The 15,348-nt window shown below is 48.0% G+C and overlaps 8 protein-coding genes across 8 annotated transcripts; 7 read left to right on the top strand and 1 right to left on the bottom strand.

Moving 5' to 3' along the window:
* Nucleotides 1-1,440: 1,440 nt before the first annotated feature.
* Nucleotides 1,441-2,681, top strand: M438DRAFT_167166 (uncharacterized protein). The gene has a single exon (XM_029899093.1). It carries the CDS (start codon nt 1,621-1,623, stop codon nt 2,578-2,580), a length of 960 nt encoding a protein of 319 aa, XP_029763535.1. The 5' UTR covers nt 1,441-1,620; the 3' UTR covers nt 2,581-2,681.
* A 692-nt stretch (nt 2,682-3,373) lies between these two features.
* On the top strand, nt 3,374-5,450 carry M438DRAFT_343707 (pseudouridine synthase). The gene has a single exon (XM_029905044.1). The coding sequence runs from the start codon at nt 3,397-3,399 to the stop codon at nt 5,221-5,223; it is 1,827 nt and encodes a 608-aa protein (XP_029763536.1). The 5' UTR covers nt 3,374-3,396; the 3' UTR covers nt 5,224-5,450.
* M438DRAFT_343708 (uncharacterized protein) lies at nt 5,198-5,949 on the bottom strand. The gene is made up of 2 exons (XM_029905045.1): nt 5,369-5,949; nt 5,198-5,315 (listed from the first exon to the last, which is right to left on the bottom strand). Exons 1-2 carry the CDS (start codon nt 5,906-5,908, stop codon nt 5,238-5,240), a joined length of 618 nt encoding a protein of 205 aa, XP_029763537.1. The 5' UTR covers nt 5,909-5,949; the 3' UTR covers nt 5,198-5,237.
* A 577-nt stretch (nt 5,950-6,526) lies between these two features.
* Nucleotides 6,527-6,818, top strand: M438DRAFT_268666 (ubiquitin-like protein; the record flags this gene model as incomplete). The annotated part of the gene is made up of 2 exons (XM_029900275.1): nt 6,527-6,599; nt 6,658-6,818. 2 exons carry the CDS (start codon nt 6,527-6,529, stop codon nt 6,816-6,818), a joined length of 234 nt encoding a protein of 77 aa, XP_029763538.1.
* Nucleotides 6,819-7,550: 732 nt separating this feature from the next.
* Nucleotides 7,551-8,580, top strand: M438DRAFT_353356 (uncharacterized protein; the record flags this gene model as incomplete). The annotated part of the gene is made up of 4 exons (XM_029906863.1): nt 7,551-7,884; nt 8,023-8,030; nt 8,403-8,408; nt 8,518-8,580. The coding sequence occupies 4 exons, from the start codon at nt 7,551-7,553 to the stop codon at nt 8,578-8,580; spliced, it is 411 nt and encodes a 136-aa protein (XP_029763539.1).
* Nucleotides 8,581-9,663: 1,083 nt separating this feature from the next.
* M438DRAFT_343711 (uncharacterized protein) lies at nt 9,664-10,736 on the top strand. The gene has a single exon (XM_029905046.1). The coding sequence runs from the start codon at nt 9,731-9,733 to the stop codon at nt 10,283-10,285; it is 555 nt and encodes a 184-aa protein (XP_029763540.1). The 5' UTR covers nt 9,664-9,730; the 3' UTR covers nt 10,286-10,736.
* A 243-nt stretch (nt 10,737-10,979) lies between these two features.
* On the top strand, nt 10,980-11,763 carry M438DRAFT_343713 (uncharacterized protein). The gene is made up of 5 exons (XM_029905047.1): nt 10,980-11,197; nt 11,304-11,368; nt 11,427-11,441; nt 11,496-11,549; nt 11,604-11,763. Exons 1-5 carry the CDS (start codon nt 11,041-11,043, stop codon nt 11,610-11,612), a joined length of 300 nt encoding a protein of 99 aa, XP_029763541.1. The 5' UTR covers nt 10,980-11,040; the 3' UTR covers nt 11,613-11,763.
* A 40-nt stretch (nt 11,764-11,803) lies between these two features.
* On the top strand, nt 11,804-14,448 carry M438DRAFT_363430 (uncharacterized protein). The gene is made up of 6 exons (XM_029907645.1): nt 11,804-12,068; nt 12,117-12,556; nt 13,371-13,695; nt 13,764-13,873; nt 13,930-14,021; nt 14,078-14,448. Exons 1-6 carry the CDS (start codon nt 12,009-12,011, stop codon nt 14,296-14,298), a joined length of 1,248 nt encoding a protein of 415 aa, XP_029763542.1. The 5' UTR covers nt 11,804-12,008; the 3' UTR covers nt 14,299-14,448.
* Nucleotides 14,449-15,348: the final 900 nt, after the last annotated feature.

Raw genomic sequence — 15,348 nt, forward strand, 5'->3', positions numbered from 1 at the left:
AGCCTTCGCCCTGTTTGTCAGAAGGCTATGGGTCTCGGTGTCTGACTACACATGGCACGTGTCTGACACATGAAGTGCAGCTGGTTGACAGGACTGTCGTAGAGCACATACACATCTTCAGAAAGGGTTCGCTTTCTCGGCATGTCCACCAGACCTCGACAAGTTCTTTTGCCAATCAGGGTTTTCCCGTGAAGAGCAAAACCCTTTCGCAGAGCCTAAGTTTCGAGGAACTGAATTGGACCAGCGCGATATCTGGACTTCTGATGAAGTTAGCTCATCCGCGCGGCATCTCGAAAGGCAAGCACGTTCGAGTTTCTCGCTTGTGAGTGCGCGGTTTTCTCTCCAAGCAGTGGAGCTGGCGCAGAAAAAGTTCACAGCAATAAGAAGACCGGCTGATATCTCGTATTTATTGTACCTGCACTCGGGAAACTGGAATTATAACCTCGGCGATGTCGGCAAATCGTGTTGACTATGGTCGGTGTAAGCAGGAGGACCATCGCTAACAGCGGCCAGTAGTCCTTTCGTCTCCTATCCGACTCACTGACGGTTGATCCCCTCATGCCTGTCGACTTTACCCCATGGGCCTCCATCCTCCACGTGTTGGTGCTTGCAAAGTCAAAAGAGATCAGCCGGTAGTTATTCCGCAAAGCAAGAGTCGTAAAGGCTGAGACAGAAAGCCGGCTATGTTCGTGGACTCAGGTTTGTCCGGTCTAGACGAGTCGCAAGCGCCTCAAACATGGACTTCCAACCTCTTTGACTATGCGGGGCACATTACATAGATTGATCGGCCGAAGAGACAGAAAGAAGGGTCCAGGTAGGTTGCTAGAGGCAATATATAGGATGATGAACAGCAAGATACGTCGTCGACTTCAAACGGTTGCTCATACGGGAAACAACAACGCTACAACTGTATCAGATTCGCATTGAATTTTTCCCCATGCCCATCTTGGAGCGGGCCGACATGGAGGCTCGATGCTTCCAGCCTGCCTCCACAGTTGAAACCGTCTGCCAGATTCTGAAGCCACCTCGTCAGGAAGTTTGCCGAGGAAGAGCCAGCTTTAACCGTCTTTGAGCCGAGGCGGTAAGACGCGGTGAGACAGCTTCCACAATCGGAGGACTGTCTTCCGGCATTGCCAGAAGCAGCGAAGCTGTGAAGGGGTACGCTCCGGTTGGCTCTCGAGTAAGGAGAATGTGCATGCCAGCAAGGCATCTTTGGCTATGAATTCATTGTCAAGCAATCTCCGAGCGATTGTGTTTACTGCTCGAGATAATCACTGTTCCGAAACATTTTCGAAAAGCAACAAATGTCTTTGAACGGTTGGTCCGCAAACGCTACTAGTCGCTTTCCTCGAGTCGCGGTCATGTGTCAATGTGTCCATGCGTTAGGACTATTTCCGCCGGTGAAGAGCCACGAGAGCCCTGACGAAGAGGTCATGAACCCTTGAAGCATGTTCACATGAAGCCAAAAGAGCTAATTTTGATTCCAAGGTTAAGTATTGGCGCTAAACGGTCAGCCAGGTATATGTATGATGGCCGCCCTCGTTCTCCCTCTATCAAGGTTTCTCTCATCTGTTTGATGTTTATCGTGTCCCCTTGGTTTCAACACACTCACCACACAAGATGCCTTCCACAACATCATGCTTGTCGTCGCCTAACACGACCCCATTCCTCATCACAGTACAGGATGCTATTCTGCTGGAAGACTCGGAGGGTTTTAGCATTCTCCGTGATCACCTTTCAGTTGAATGCTGCAACGACTTCTGCAAGGATCACGAAACAGATGTCACAGAGGACCAACAAGCCTGGATCCTCATGAGAGATATACTCCATGCTCTGCTCGCACCTGTTGTAGCACTACATGATCATACAACAAGGGTCGCCCAGAAGTTCACCAAGGCTACCAAACCGGAGGACATCGAATTCGCTTTCAGGAACAAGGGACGCAACGCGTTTGTTTGGCTCACATCATTCCTGGCCGATGACGAAGACTGGTGTCTCAGCAAGAACTGTCCTGCGTGTGTAGTCCAGCACGCCTTGGATGCCGAGTTTCAGATCCGCCTAATGGCCGCGGCATGTTTGCTATCATGCGCAAAGGGCCCGGAGCCTGGCGATGGGCCCACCCTTCCCTCATTCGACTTCTTCCTCCGTTCCCTTCGTGATGCCCTCAAGGAAGACGAACTATGGGGTCCGGACTACTACGAATACATTGAACCCAAGGCGGAGGATCTGAACATGGGAATGCAGGACTTGATGCGCCAATGTGAGAAACTTGAGCTGGCCATGACACCTCCCGGAACCCCAGAGGATACACCACTTCCCTCATTCTCCTACTTCTCTGAGCGCAGAATGTCCCTCATGACACCGACCAAGACAATTTATCCGAGAAGACAATCAGTGGTGCCGGGCATCACTATCAAGCGCTCCAAGTTGGCCAAGGTTCAAATGAAGATGGCGCAGGAAGAGGAGCAGTGGCTTCAGTCTTTCGTCCAAAACGCCTGGCAAACACTCAACCCTTTCCAAATCCAGATGCCATCGATGAACACAATCGCGCGCCGCATGTCGCTCGTTGCAGGCCCCTGAATGAGATAAGCGGCTTGCTTTCCCAAGAAAATGCATCACTGTTTTCTGGAAGCCCCAATGCAAATTCTACAAGCCACAGCCGGGACGGCATCGCCCAACAAAGCCACGTCAAGCACGTGTATGGCCGACCGATGTTCCGCCGTGACGGCATGCCGAAGGATACCGCGCGGGTTGGTTGAATCCTAGCCTTCCCAATTATTGATGAAGCCAATAGTTGGTTTTACATATTTCCTTCAGATCGGAAGAAGGAGAAGGAGGTTGGAGGAAACAACAGAATGGCGCTGGCTGTCTTCGGACATGGGGAAATTGCTGGGAGAAGGGCCGGCTTCGCAAGTCGGCTTTCTCGCCAGCAACCAGCGGCCGAGTCAGGAAATCTTTCCCGCTACGACTCCAAGCACGCCTTTGGTGGTTGCGAATCAAGAACGTTCACATGAGCACGGGTTGTTCACTGTGAGAAAGTCGTCCAGGCTCAAGACGGCCAGAAACTCTAATGAAATGCTACAAGAGTGGCATCATACAGTACGCGGCCGACTCCATAGAACTCTATGTCGGAGTCGGTCTGCAGATAATAACACTTTAATGACATGAACAATCTTATCCAGTCTGCTATAACTTTTCCTTTACCCGTGAACTTCCTTTACACTAATCGATATCGACGATCAAAATACCTACACGATGAGTACTCGTAGAGTGCTCGATAGCTTCGATAGCTCGAAGGTGCTCAGTCTTGGCACGTCTGCCCCGCAAGCAAGCAGCATCATGAATCTCGAAGTCACAAAAAAAGTGTCCGAAGCACCAAGCCACACTTGAAACCGCATGAACTCGACCCTCCGGTCTCTGACCTCAACAGCGAGCTTCCTCTTCTCACGATCCTCTCTCCCAGCCTTCAAACCCGTCACTCTATACACCACCACACGCCGGGGCACATCCCGCCGCGCCAGACGAAAAAAGATGGGCCTCCCAGAGCCAGAACAAACACCAGACTACACCAACTGGAGCGCTTCCCAACTACTCAAACGCATCACAGACCTAGAAACACAACTCCGCAACAACCGCATCGTGCCCGTCACCGACCCCTCCGTCACCGCAGCTCTCCCGCCGAAGAAGAAGCAAAAGAAAGATCGACCTTTCGATGCTAGTCGCTATAACACCAGACATATTGCGTTGAAGTTTGCGTATCTGGGGCAGAGGTATAATGGGTTTGAACATCATACTGGAAATAAGACGCCGTTGCCTACGATTGAGGAGGAGTTGTGGAAGGCGTTTATGAAGACGAGGTTGATTTTCCCGACTAGAGGGGCGGAATTGAAGGAGGGAGAGATTGATTGGGAAGGAACGGATTATTCGAAATGTGGAAGGACGGATAGAGGTGTGAGTGCTTTTGGCCAGGTCATTGGTATCCGAGTGCGAAGTCTGCAGCCCATGCCCAAGGAACAACCAGTGCAGGAAGAAGAGCAGGGAGACAAAATGCAGGGAATAGAGGGCAATGCGAAAGAGCAGGGAAGTAAAGAGGACAAGAAACCAGAGTCGAAGCCTTGGGATCACATTCGCGACGAACTACCATACATTCAACTTCTCAACCGCGTCCTCCCCGAAGACATCAGGATGCTAGCCTGGTGTCCCACTCCTCCTACCGACTTCAACGCCAGATTCAATTGCCGCGAGCGTCGCTACCGATACTTTTTCACTTCACCCGCTTTCGCACCAGTCCCAGGAGATGCAGGTCTGATGACCACAGCAACAGGCAAGACGTTGAGAGAAGGATACCTAGACATCGAAGCCATGAGAGATGCGGCAAAGCGATATGAGGGCCTTCACGATTTCCGCAATTTCTGCAAGGTGGATCCGGCGAAACAGATTACGAATTTTGAGCGGAGGATTTTCAAGGCCGGTATTGAGGAGGTGGACGTTAGTCAGGCGCCTGCTGGCTTCATCTCGCACCCGGCGTTTGCGCAGAGTGTGGGTGCTAAGAACCAAATGGGTGGACAGGGTGATATGAGCATTCCAAAGATCTACACGTTTGATGTGAACGGTTCTGCTTTCTTGTGGCATCAAGTACGCCATTTGGTCGCTGTCTTGTTCTTGGTTGGTCAAGGATTTGAGCCCCCGTCGATCATCTCAGATCTGTTGGATATGGAGAAGTATCCAACGAGGCCAAAGTACGAGATGGCAACAGATGCTCCATTGGTCCTCTGGGACTGCATCTTCCCTGATCATGAAGATATCGACCAGAGTAGAGAAGACGCAATGGAATGGGTCTATGTAGGCGAAACCGGCGGCCGTGAAACCAACAAGCGTCCTGAGATGGACGGCGGAGACAGCAAGTTCGGCAAAGGAGGCATCATGGATTCGATCTGGGAGGTCTGGCACAAGCGAAAGATCGACGAGATCCTAGCCGGCAGTCTGATGGACATTGTCGCTGCACAAGGCAAGCGCTGTCCTGCAGATGTGAAGCTAGCTCCCGTGGCTGAGAGAAGTCCAAGACTCTTCGATGGTGGAGACTGGCCTAGACCTGTAGGCACATACGTCCCTATTGCTCGCAAGCAAAGGATGGAGCCAGTTGAGGTGGTGAATGCCAGATATCTGGAGAGAAAGGGCCCATACAAGCCCAAGTTTATGCGCAAGGAAGATGGCGATGAGTAGATAGAAGCCATGACTCAAGATTTGGGCTCATGCAGACATGATCTTGCACCCCTCCAAACCTCTTCCAGAATCTTTCTCCTAGGAAGGATGCTCTGTCACATCTGTCAGCATTGAAAGATGTATGGAGACGTAGAAAGAAACTCACTGGGAAGACTACCACGACATCATGTTCACCCTCAACCACGATGGCAAGATAGAACCTCACTTCAAAGCCTTTGAAAGCCTCGTGAATGAAGATATCCTGAATCATGTTCGTAGGGATAAATCTCGTGGTAGCAGTACTCAGATACGTAGGACTACTCGTCGTGGTCTGTACACCCATTCCGCGGATCACCAGTAGAGATTCAGTAGTATAGCCTTTCCGGAAGATCAAGGAGAAGATTGTCAAGGCGATTGGAGCCAGATACATCCAGGATATGCAAGAGGCAGATGCATTGGATATTTCAATCAATCTTGAAGGTAAGAAGGTAGAAGCATAATCTGAGTGGCCCTTCCAACGTGGCGTTGCTGATGTATAGGCTTTTGCGATCAAGATGCATGAAAGAGATAGACCTAGTAGTATTCTGACGAGTCCAATGAGGGTGCGGTGGATTTGTGCTGGGACCGAATTGTTTGCTGAGCGCGTCGACACCTTGTACAGCACAGTAGTCGGCGATGGCCTCTTCACAGTAAGTGTATTCCTCATGCCGTTCCAGAGATGATCGCAAGAATTGAATTGAAAGTGTGTTGCTAGGTAGTAAAAGTTGCTAGAGTGATTGTTTCGCGCAAACATCCCAGCGTCGCATGACGAAGCACAACCCTGCCCCTCCAAAGCTACCCAACTTTCCAAAACTTCCCTCGTCCTTACGAACCACATCACAGCATCACAAAGATGCCGCCTTCACCTCCCCGAAACAGGAGTCGCTCGCGCTCACCCCCGCGCAAACCAAAATCATCAGGAGGGTTCCGCTGGAAAGACAAAGGCTCGCGCGCAAACGACAGCTTCAGCCGCGACTTTGACGACCGCAACCGCGATGAGGCTGCCGCACCTCGTCGCTCTCCACCACCTCGCGACGATAGAGATAGATTCCGCGATCGCTCGCCCAGACGCGATGGCAATCGCGACAGCTATCGCCCCAGATCACCGAGACGAGACGACCGCGATCGCTACAGAGACGGAGGAGACAGAAGACGATCGCCTAGACGTGACGACAGAGGCAGAGATGACAGAAAAGACAAGAGAAAGGAAGATAAGCCCAAAGAGAAGAAGGAGGACAAGGAGAAGAAACCGAAAGCTGCTGCCGCGCCGAGCCGTCAGGAACCGATGATTATTGTCAATGTGAATGATCGTTTGGGTACAAAGGCTGCTATTCCTTGCTTGGGTAGCGATCCTGTTAGTAAGTGATTATCCGGACTCTTCGTGTTGTGTTGATGGGATGCTGACTTTCTGTGTAGAAGCTTTCAAGGCTATGGTTGCTGCGCGCATTGGTCGCCAACCACATGAGATTATGTTGAAGAGACAGGGCGAGAGACCGTTCAAGGATCATCTTACCCTTGATGACTATGGTGTCAGCAATGGTGTGCAGCTTGATCTTGAGCTGGATACTGGTGATTGAAAGGGCCTCGGGATCACCGTCTTTCTCGACACTATTGCAAATAATATCCTGCCAGTGACAGCTCTTCGCTGAATGCTGCTTCGAGTACTGCCTTCTCACTCGACCCGAAGCCGGGAGTTGGAAGTCGGGAGTTGGATCATCTTCTCCAGAAATATCACTTGAATACGACGAGGATGAGGGAGAAACTCATGACACTCGTATACTCTTCCAAAAGCGGCCCATCCTATGAGGCTCCGGTTCTGCCAGTCGTCCTCAGAGCTTCGATAGCTTGGGAAGCGTCCATCACTCCAATGAATTCAAATCCAAATCTTCTGATGCTAGCCTATGCTGCATCCTATTCACACAGCTACTTTCTTGACCAAATTGTACATCTGGAAACATTCTGCGCTGAAATCTGCTCCAAGTCAGTTTTCAGATCAATGGTGCCAATACTGCGTACCGAGGTGGATGCTGCTGTTCCAGCTTGGTTTCTTAGAGCCCCACCATACGTCATACTGAGCATGGTGGTGTCGCTCCTCTTCATGTGTTAAAGACCTTGCAGCTCCTCGAGTTTAGAAAAGACATCTCTCTGCTTTACACATACCCGGTCCAAAACTACCATCACATTTACTCTCTGAAAGTCTAGTCACAAAATCTATAGCGTAAGCTTCACATGTAAACGCGCATCTTGAAACCACACCCACCTAACACTTCCTCCCAGACCAAAACCACAACCACAGCCTCTCTACCAACATGTACTCACGCACCCTCCACCTCTTCCGTGCAACCCGCATCCAACGCCTCCAATCCCCCACCTCAGGCCCAACACCCACCCTCCGCCTCTTCAGCACCTCCTTCCCCCGCTCCATCAAAGAAGACAAGAACCGCTCCCCTGAAGAACTAGAAGCCGAAAAGCAAAAGCAATTGAAAGCACAAAAGGAGGGAAAAGCGCAATGGAATGAGAACTTGGCTAGCGCTGGAGAAGCCAGCATCACCGCGGATAAGCAGGAAGTCAAGGATCATGATAGTCACATGGAGGAATTGCAGAAGGAGACTGCTGGAAAGGCGGAGAAGGAACATCCTCATGGTAAGAAGGATTAAGACTCTAGTTAGGGAATTATGATGTTTTTCAGTTGCCTGCTGGCGGGCGTATGATCATGAATTGCCATGCCGCTTTCTTGAGTTCCCGTGTTTGGTTGCTGACCACGCTCTGCTATCGTGGCAGCCACGCGTGTGAGATTCTTATTTGATATTGGTGAAAAGTGCTTCAACAACATCCGATATGGTCTAGTGGCTAGGATTTCTCGCTCTCAAACCGTCTTCGAAAGAAGCAACTAGGTCCGAGGAGGCCGGGGTTCAATTCCCCGTGTCGGAATCCTTTTCTTTTGCACTTTTTGGTTCATCACCTATACGCTTTCTCGCTGCGCCGGGAAGTCTTTCTGCTATCTGCCTTTCACTTTTTTTTTGTCAACGACGTGCCGATTCGCTTTCCTCCGCGGTACAGGTATGCTAGTATACAAAGATGGCTCTTTAAGACCATGAAGTGAAATGCGTGGTGCAAACCGAGGCCTGCCTTAACCATGCGAAAATCTCTTAATTATGTAGGCCACAGTAAGTGTGATGGCGGCTAATCTAACCCCTAAGAGAGATTTTGAGTTCATTCGAGAAGTGACTTAATCTTATGCCCTCTATGTCCCTAGTAGCTACACTTCATCTCTAGGTAGCAATCGTCTCTCCTACGAACCTAACCTTTCTCTACAAATACTACTTCGAGTTTGTCTAACATATAGATACTAATAACTATTATGTCTACGAGCATACTTACTGCGAGCAAGGGTCCACCCTCGGATAAAGCTATAGCACATAACCAAAATCTCCGTCCGTAAGAGTCGACAGTTTTATCTAGTCAGGCTATCTCCTTGACGGATCTGCCTCCTGAGCTCCGTCTGATGATATTCAAGGAAGTCTTCGAGGCCGCGGATGATACTTCTATACACCCTATGCTGCGCTTCTTGCATAGCGTTGAGCATCCCATGTTGTACGTATCACAGTGCGTACGTAGTGAGTACGCTGCCGCGTTCTCTGGGAGTATTACAATGGGTATAGGTTCCGAGGACCTGACTATAACACGCAAGTCGGACTCACGTCTTGTTATAAGGAGGATCGATCGACGTTCGCTACCGTACCTAGGGTCACAACACCGGAACGAGCGTATGAATTCTTTGATCAACGTATTCTACAAATCCCCCTTTTCTTGGTTAGATCAGCATTTGGAAGCTATCAAAGTTTTCCCTTACGGGCTCCTGCCTCCCTAACACGAAGTATTGTGCAGACCAAAGTTTGACTCGAACTTCGGAGCCGCAGCATCTTCCACGTAAGCGACCAAAGATTCTACCTAACACGATTGGGAAGCAAAAGAAGGCCACTCGTTATCACCTTTTCGGTGAGTATTAGATCGTTGTTTAGCCGCTGACTAAGTCGCTGGAGCAGTTTCGCGTTCTATCTCCTATGTCGTTGCGGATGAGAAATAGGAGCTCGTAAGGATTCTGAGCGACCAAAGACTCAAGGTCAAAAAGCTACCACAGTCACATTTCTGATACCCATGCTACGGCCGAGAAGATTTAGGGGTTACGGCCGAAGCAAAGGAAGAGTTGAAGATCGATCAATCCGCGGAATCTTTCGATCCCTCAGAACAAGAAGGTGGAATTCCGATCAACAGTCGTGTCCGCGGTCCACACAGAGTGACGATGAAGGGACACTATAGCATGCATAGCTGGGCACTATTGAATTCTCTCGATCCTTTGGTCGTGGGTTTGCTATGTTTGATAGATAGCAACAGCACCACAGCTAGCAACAAATGTTTGCTGGGCAGTTACAGATTTGTATCTTGAAATTGCTGGCAATACAGGAATTTGAACCTCCGATCAACTGTAATGTCTTCGCCACTGTCCCTCTCGGATAAAGCTTCTTTAGTCGAGAAAGCAAACGCGCTGACACGTACATTACGAGATCCGACAATACATGATTTTGCACCTCATCTCGGTCTGTTTCGAGAGCTGTCCGATGGTCTTCGGCGGGTCACTCAGGCTCTGGAGAATGGTTGTGAGGACACCGAAGTTTTAGGAGAATCGCCTGCAGCAACTCGCGATCGCAGGCCTTCGATCACATCTAATCTTGCGACTCAGAGCCATGGAAAAGCCTCAACGATCGCATCCTCTGCGATTTACTTCGCGCTCTCCTTTGCTCAGCGCATTCGAGACGCGGCTAGAGACTGGGCGACTCTACCGGATGTCCACCATCAGCGAAGACCACAAGAGCTCCACATTCAAAACATATTCGCCTTGCAAAAGCGACGACCTTCACAAGAGACCATGTTCTTGGATAAGATGTTGCTACTTTGCGCCTGCCAATCACTTTCAGCCGACTTCAGACAATTCGAGTTAAGAAACGGATGGACACCGAAGCGCGATGAGATATCCCGTCGATAGGTGACTTGGTGAATGACATCGACTGGCCAATTTCGTAACTCGAGAACTTGAAGATTTGGAGACCTGAAGACTTGGGATCTGATACTTGGAACGTTGGTAGATGATTTGAAACAACGACTGCGTTTGTCTTCAAACACATCTGGCAACACGTGAAAATGGTATTCGAGTATACGGAGGAGTTTGTTTTAACTCGGTCCGCAGTCTCGACACAGTTTTCCTAGCAAGGTGCGAACTCACGAGAAACCAGCTCCTCCGTATCTCTCTTCATTACCTATCAATAATAAACACAAATCGAGTTATACTGCTCTGAGTTTGGAAGCCTGAGCAACATCTTGGCATGTGCTCCATAACATAGGCAGCAAGCCGAGCGGTTTTTGACCTTGTGATCTTCGTTAAGCAACAAGTTCTCCAACCAGATTTCGACGATCAGGCTATTATGGCACTGCGCTTTTACCAATCACAATTCAAGAACTGTTGTTCTACCCAAAGTTTGCCCCGCATTGAGTGTGGCCACAAGTCTCAAAAGCAGCCCATCGATGGCCCTGTCAACTGAGCTTCCACAGCTGAGAGGTAAGAAAGGACATTCGAGACTTGGCATAGTAGAACGTTCTCGTGAAGCTATTTTGATGGTCGACGACTGATAAGATTCCGTACGAAGCAAAGATGTCCAGATGATATAAATCAGGTGTGCCCAGGAGATGACTTTGTAGCAAGCTCACATCGCTTGTCGTATCACTCACCAATCTCAGAGTATCATGCGAGTTAAAGCCCTTCTGTCCTTGGTTCTGGGGTTCGCGGCTTTTATCTCGGCCCAAACTGTGGAATGTCCAGCTCCCCAATGCGATTCTGGAGACGGCGATGGTCAGTACGCTTGCGGAGTTTGCGACCCAAGCGACCCGCAACTTTGCGTAAGTACCTTAACGTACATGACAGTGTGAGCATCTACTTACATCTCATCGCAGACAGGTTAGGAAAAATATAATAAGTTGACCAAGCTCTTTGTCTTATGTGGTTACAGTTGGCGGCATTCAGCATGCCTGTACTAACGCTGGAGATCCAAACTATCCAAACGACGGTGGAGGTGTAAGAAACCCCCCGTCAAATACGATGGACTATACGCTAACATGGAACGTATCTACAGAGCTGTATTTCGACGGTAAAGGAGTTGAATCATCTTCGCGATTGGCACAAGTGCTAATAATTTGATTAGTGCTATTACTTTACAGGAACGGCGGGTGCTGGGAGTAGAGATCCGTATACCCAGGTAATGATTATACCACCTGCTAAACTAAGACTATGCAATTACTGACATATGCAGTGTTGTTAATCAGAATGCGATAGGATCTGCTCGCCGTGGAGCTGTTTGTGCAAGGATGAGGGGCTGCTGAAGGCTTGGCGATTTTCAAACCATCCTGTAGAGTATCATGAGTAGTCTAGCAATCCTCTTTGACAGATGAGGGTATTCCGTAACCGACCGTAAAGCTTATCGCTTCATAGCTAAAACGTGCCGTGTGACGTATCTAAGCGCCGTTCTTGACCAATCTTTGCCTGCGTCAATTGACGTGCAAATCGCATGCCGCAAACATAAATAGCAGAGCCGTCGCACCTTTAGAAAGTCCGACTCAATGTAACAAAACTCCTCTGGCTCCATCGGCTGCACGACGACCCGATATATCCTACTCACAATACGATACCGCCGACATAACGCGACTTCTCTCCGAACATGTCGTCTGACGCTGGTAAGCTTTATGCTGTGTGCTGCACAGCCGAGTTTCCTATCGATGTAAGTGTAGTTGATTTCGGTGTGACATGTGACTGACCCAAGTCGCAGTCCGTGAACAAAGTGCTCTCCTCTATCTATAGGCATAGGGATGATCACAACAGCTACTGGGAGCCTTATTTTGTGGTCATCGATGATCTATCCAAATCTTACAAAGAGGCCACGGTTCGGCTTGACGGTAGAGGAACTCTGCATTCACCTTTTGTCGGCAAGAGCAATGAAGAAATCGCAAAAGCCGTAAGGGATCTCCGATTGTATAACGATTCCAATCTCAACTACGTCCAATTCATGGTCCTGGACGAGGAGAACATCAACAAAGATTGGGCATGGGTAGCATTTGCCGAAGACGCCGAGGAGAAGAAGGACACCATCAGCGTTCTTGAGGTCAAAGTTGGCCACGAGATCTACGACTCCACGATGCTAGCACTCAGCGTTGCAAGTCCGGACATCGATTCTCTATTGGAAGCTAGGGAGACGTGCAAGGATCAAGTGTATGAGCGTCAATTGTAGTATACCAATACAAGACAGATAAATCTTATCATTCCTGGACCCTTTGATTCTATAGACCACAAAGCGCAGCACCCCCCCCTGTCGGGATCTGGCAAGATCCTCCATCCTCGAAACAAGAATATGTTGGCGCACATGCGAGACCGTCTGGATATGAGGGAGAGTAGCAGAAGCCCTTGAGGTCTGTCAGTAATGATTAACGTATTGAGCTGTCTCGCATGTACATAGCTGCCGACAAGTTGACATGTACCGCTGTCAGCAGAAACAAGCTTCAGGACGATGAGAACGGTGTAATATAACTTCATGTTGGTAAATTCGAGATGCAAGACTCGAGGAGAGACTGGCTGTGTGAATAAGCTTATGTCTTTCAAGAAGTAGACCTCTCAATCCCTCGTGCTACTTAACGCTGTACATGCAAGCGACCTTCTCAGCTGCCGACCAATGAGATTGATGTAACTGTTGATGTTGTAAAAGATATGACGCTTTGACTACAGCTGGTCACTGAAACTACGAGTGTTTCGTCCACATACTGGGTTATCGGCCATCGGGGACCGAGGGCCATGCACCTTCGGATCATCATTCAACATTGTCTGCGTTGACTAGGGCTTCGCGCTTTGATAGTCATGATCAAGAGTGATGTGCTTCAATTGCCTCAATAGTCAGACTCATATGAGATGGCGAAATGCATATATAAAGCCCAGCTTAGTCTCTCTGTATGTTCTTGGGACAAACAAGATTCCTCTAAACAATTGGTATCATGTGGCCTTCTATACCGCTGATTTTATCCTTGCTTCTCAGCCTGATCCATGCCCAGCAGATGTTCGAGATAGATTGTACCAACTGCCCTCAGGCTTGCAACAACCGCTGCTACGCCGTCTATCATGCAGGAGCGGTTAATACCTTGACATGGGACCAGCCAACCGCCGCCGTTGAGCGTCAACGACGTACAGCCTCGGGCTGCAAGCAGTCCAACGGTCTTAGTGTCTGTGGTACCGGTGGTAAAGCTCCCTATAACTCGGATCCTAACTCTGGTGACTGCGACGAATACCCACAGGCCAGTACCCAACAGTCAGGTGCGGGAGCAATTCTTCGATGCATGCCTGCAAGCGACAACAGATCAGAGGTAAGAGATGAACTCATAGGGCCCTACAAGCTGCAAAACTAATCATGATGTTGATGGAATCCAAACAGGGCGGTCAGCTCGCAGTGTTCTATAACAAACCGGTGGCGAACGGCGGCTGTGGTGGAGTCGCACCTTGTCAATTCACGATCTTTTTGAAAGCAGATTCATATACAAACGCGTGCGTTCTCAAAGTTTGCACTCTCGTCCATCTATCTGACTCTAACCATGCGGTAGTGATTTCTGCTTCGATGATACCAAACTCAATGATGGGACGGAATTTACACTCAATAACGGCGCCTACGTTGATGCAAAGCGCCGTCGCGATGGTAAGATGCAAAGCCAATCAGTCTGATAAATCATCGGTAAGCTGACTTGATTCCAGAATCTGAGGTTGTGCCTCATGTACCAGACCCTCGCGACTACGTTCCTGTCCCCCAGCGTCGTCAGTTTTTGTTGAGCACTGGCAAGACGACTCTTCTCGTCAGCAACGATATGAACACGACATTCGATGGAAAGCTTATGGCCACTGTAGACGGACCAGTTACAATTGTCAAGGAGTTGTTTGGAGACGAGAAGGACGAACGGTTCAGACCTTCCAAATAATTCCTGGTCACTGATCGGACGTAGAGAGGGTCTAGAGAAGGTCGAGAAAAATGCAGATTTGATTTCTCATAACTGGATACTTAGAGCGGTTCAAGATCATTCTTCTTGTGTTTTTCGGAGTTTCTTTAGTGCTTCGTAAGCACTCGATATATGTGGTCGGATGTTTATAGTTTAAATGTTAAAACTTAGTTATTGTCCTTTTAGAAATAACTAAGACTAGAAACGCGGGGCGACGCGTAAGTGTTTAGCTAAATGTTAGCTTTAGAATTTGATAATGACTTTCTTTACGATAGCGCGTAGGCGCTACCCTATAAAACATAGAATTCGAGTTAGCAAAAGTACCTAACATTTTAGGAAACCCTTACGCGTTACCCTACGTTTCTAGTCTTAGTTATTTCTAAAAAGATAATAGCTATATACTTGCGCGTTACCTAGAGCTAAATAAAATTAAAACTAACCTTTAAAGTAGTTATTAAAACTACTACTATATGTAGCTAGAAACTATAAAATAAAACTACCTAGATTATAAAATTAATAAGGGCTTATTTTAGGTTTTAATTAAGATTTAGTTAAAATAATTTATATAATATATTATAATATAGTAGTTAGGGTAATAGATATAGTAAGAGGAAGTTAGGTAATGTAGAGAAGCTGTAACACAAAGACTTCTGTACTACAATAGTAGTTAACTAACTTAATTACAACATACGTATTAGTTCTACCCCTTAATACCTATTTCCTCTAGAGCTCTAGCTTCCGACTACTAGGCGAAACTTTTTAACTTAATAGTGCATAAAATACTCTAGCTAATATAGGGAAGTAACCCTAGAGCCTATAGAATTAACTAAAGGTAAAGACGTAACCTTTACTAATAAAAGTAAGCTAATAGTATATAGCGTAGTAATTAATTAATTAAAGAGAAGAAGAGTATCTATAGGTATAATTAGTTAAAATTATTATAGTTATAGTAGATAAGCTATTAGCTATCTTTACCCTTATTTACTAATACTAATTAAAATACTATATTATAATATAGTAGTTAGAGTAATA

The sequence above is a fragment of the Aureobasidium pullulans genome (genome assembly GCF_000721785.1).
Source record: "Aureobasidium pullulans EXF-150 unplaced genomic scaffold scaffold_4, whole genome shotgun sequence".
NCBI lineage: Eukaryota > Fungi > Ascomycota > Dothideomycetes > Dothideales > Saccotheciaceae > Aureobasidium > Aureobasidium pullulans.

Excerpts from the sequence above, each read along its gene's own strand:
- M438DRAFT_343711 (XM_029905046.1), top strand. The coding sequence starts at position 9,731 with ATGTCTTCGCCACTGTCCCTCTCGGATAAAGCTTCTTTAGTCGAGAAA.
- M438DRAFT_343707 (XM_029905044.1), top strand. The coding sequence starts at position 3,397 with ATGAACTCGACCCTCCGGTCTCTGACCTCAACAGCGAGCTTCCTCTTC.
- M438DRAFT_363430 (XM_029907645.1), top strand. The coding sequence starts at position 12,009 with ATGTCGTCTGACGCTGGTAAGCTTTATGCTGTGTGCTGCACAGCCGAG. Across the intron at positions 12,557-13,370 it reads GAGACGTGCAAGGATCAAGT|CCTGATCCATGCCCAGCAGA; the intron begins GTATGAGCGTCA and ends CTTGCTTCTCAG. Across the intron at positions 13,696-13,763 it reads CAAGCGACAACAGATCAGAG|GGCGGTCAGCTCGCAGTGTT; the intron begins GTAAGAGATGAA and ends GAATCCAAACAG.
- M438DRAFT_167166 (XM_029899093.1), top strand. The coding sequence starts at position 1,621 with ATGCCTTCCACAACATCATGCTTGTCGTCGCCTAACACGACCCCATTC.
- M438DRAFT_343713 (XM_029905047.1), top strand. The coding sequence starts at position 11,041 with ATGCGAGTTAAAGCCCTTCTGTCCTTGGTTCTGGGGTTCGCGGCTTTT. Across the intron at positions 11,198-11,303 it reads CGACCCGCAACTTTGCGTAA|TTGGCGGCATTCAGCATGCC; the intron begins GTACCTTAACGT and ends ATGTGGTTACAG.
- M438DRAFT_343708 (XM_029905045.1), bottom strand. The coding sequence starts at position 5,908 with ATGAGGAATACACTTACTGTGAAGAGGCCATCGCCGACTACTGTGCTG. Across the intron at positions 5,316-5,368 it reads ATGTCGTGGTAGTCTTCCCA|AGCATCCTTCCTAGGAGAAA; the intron begins GTGAGTTTCTTT and ends CAGATGTGACAG.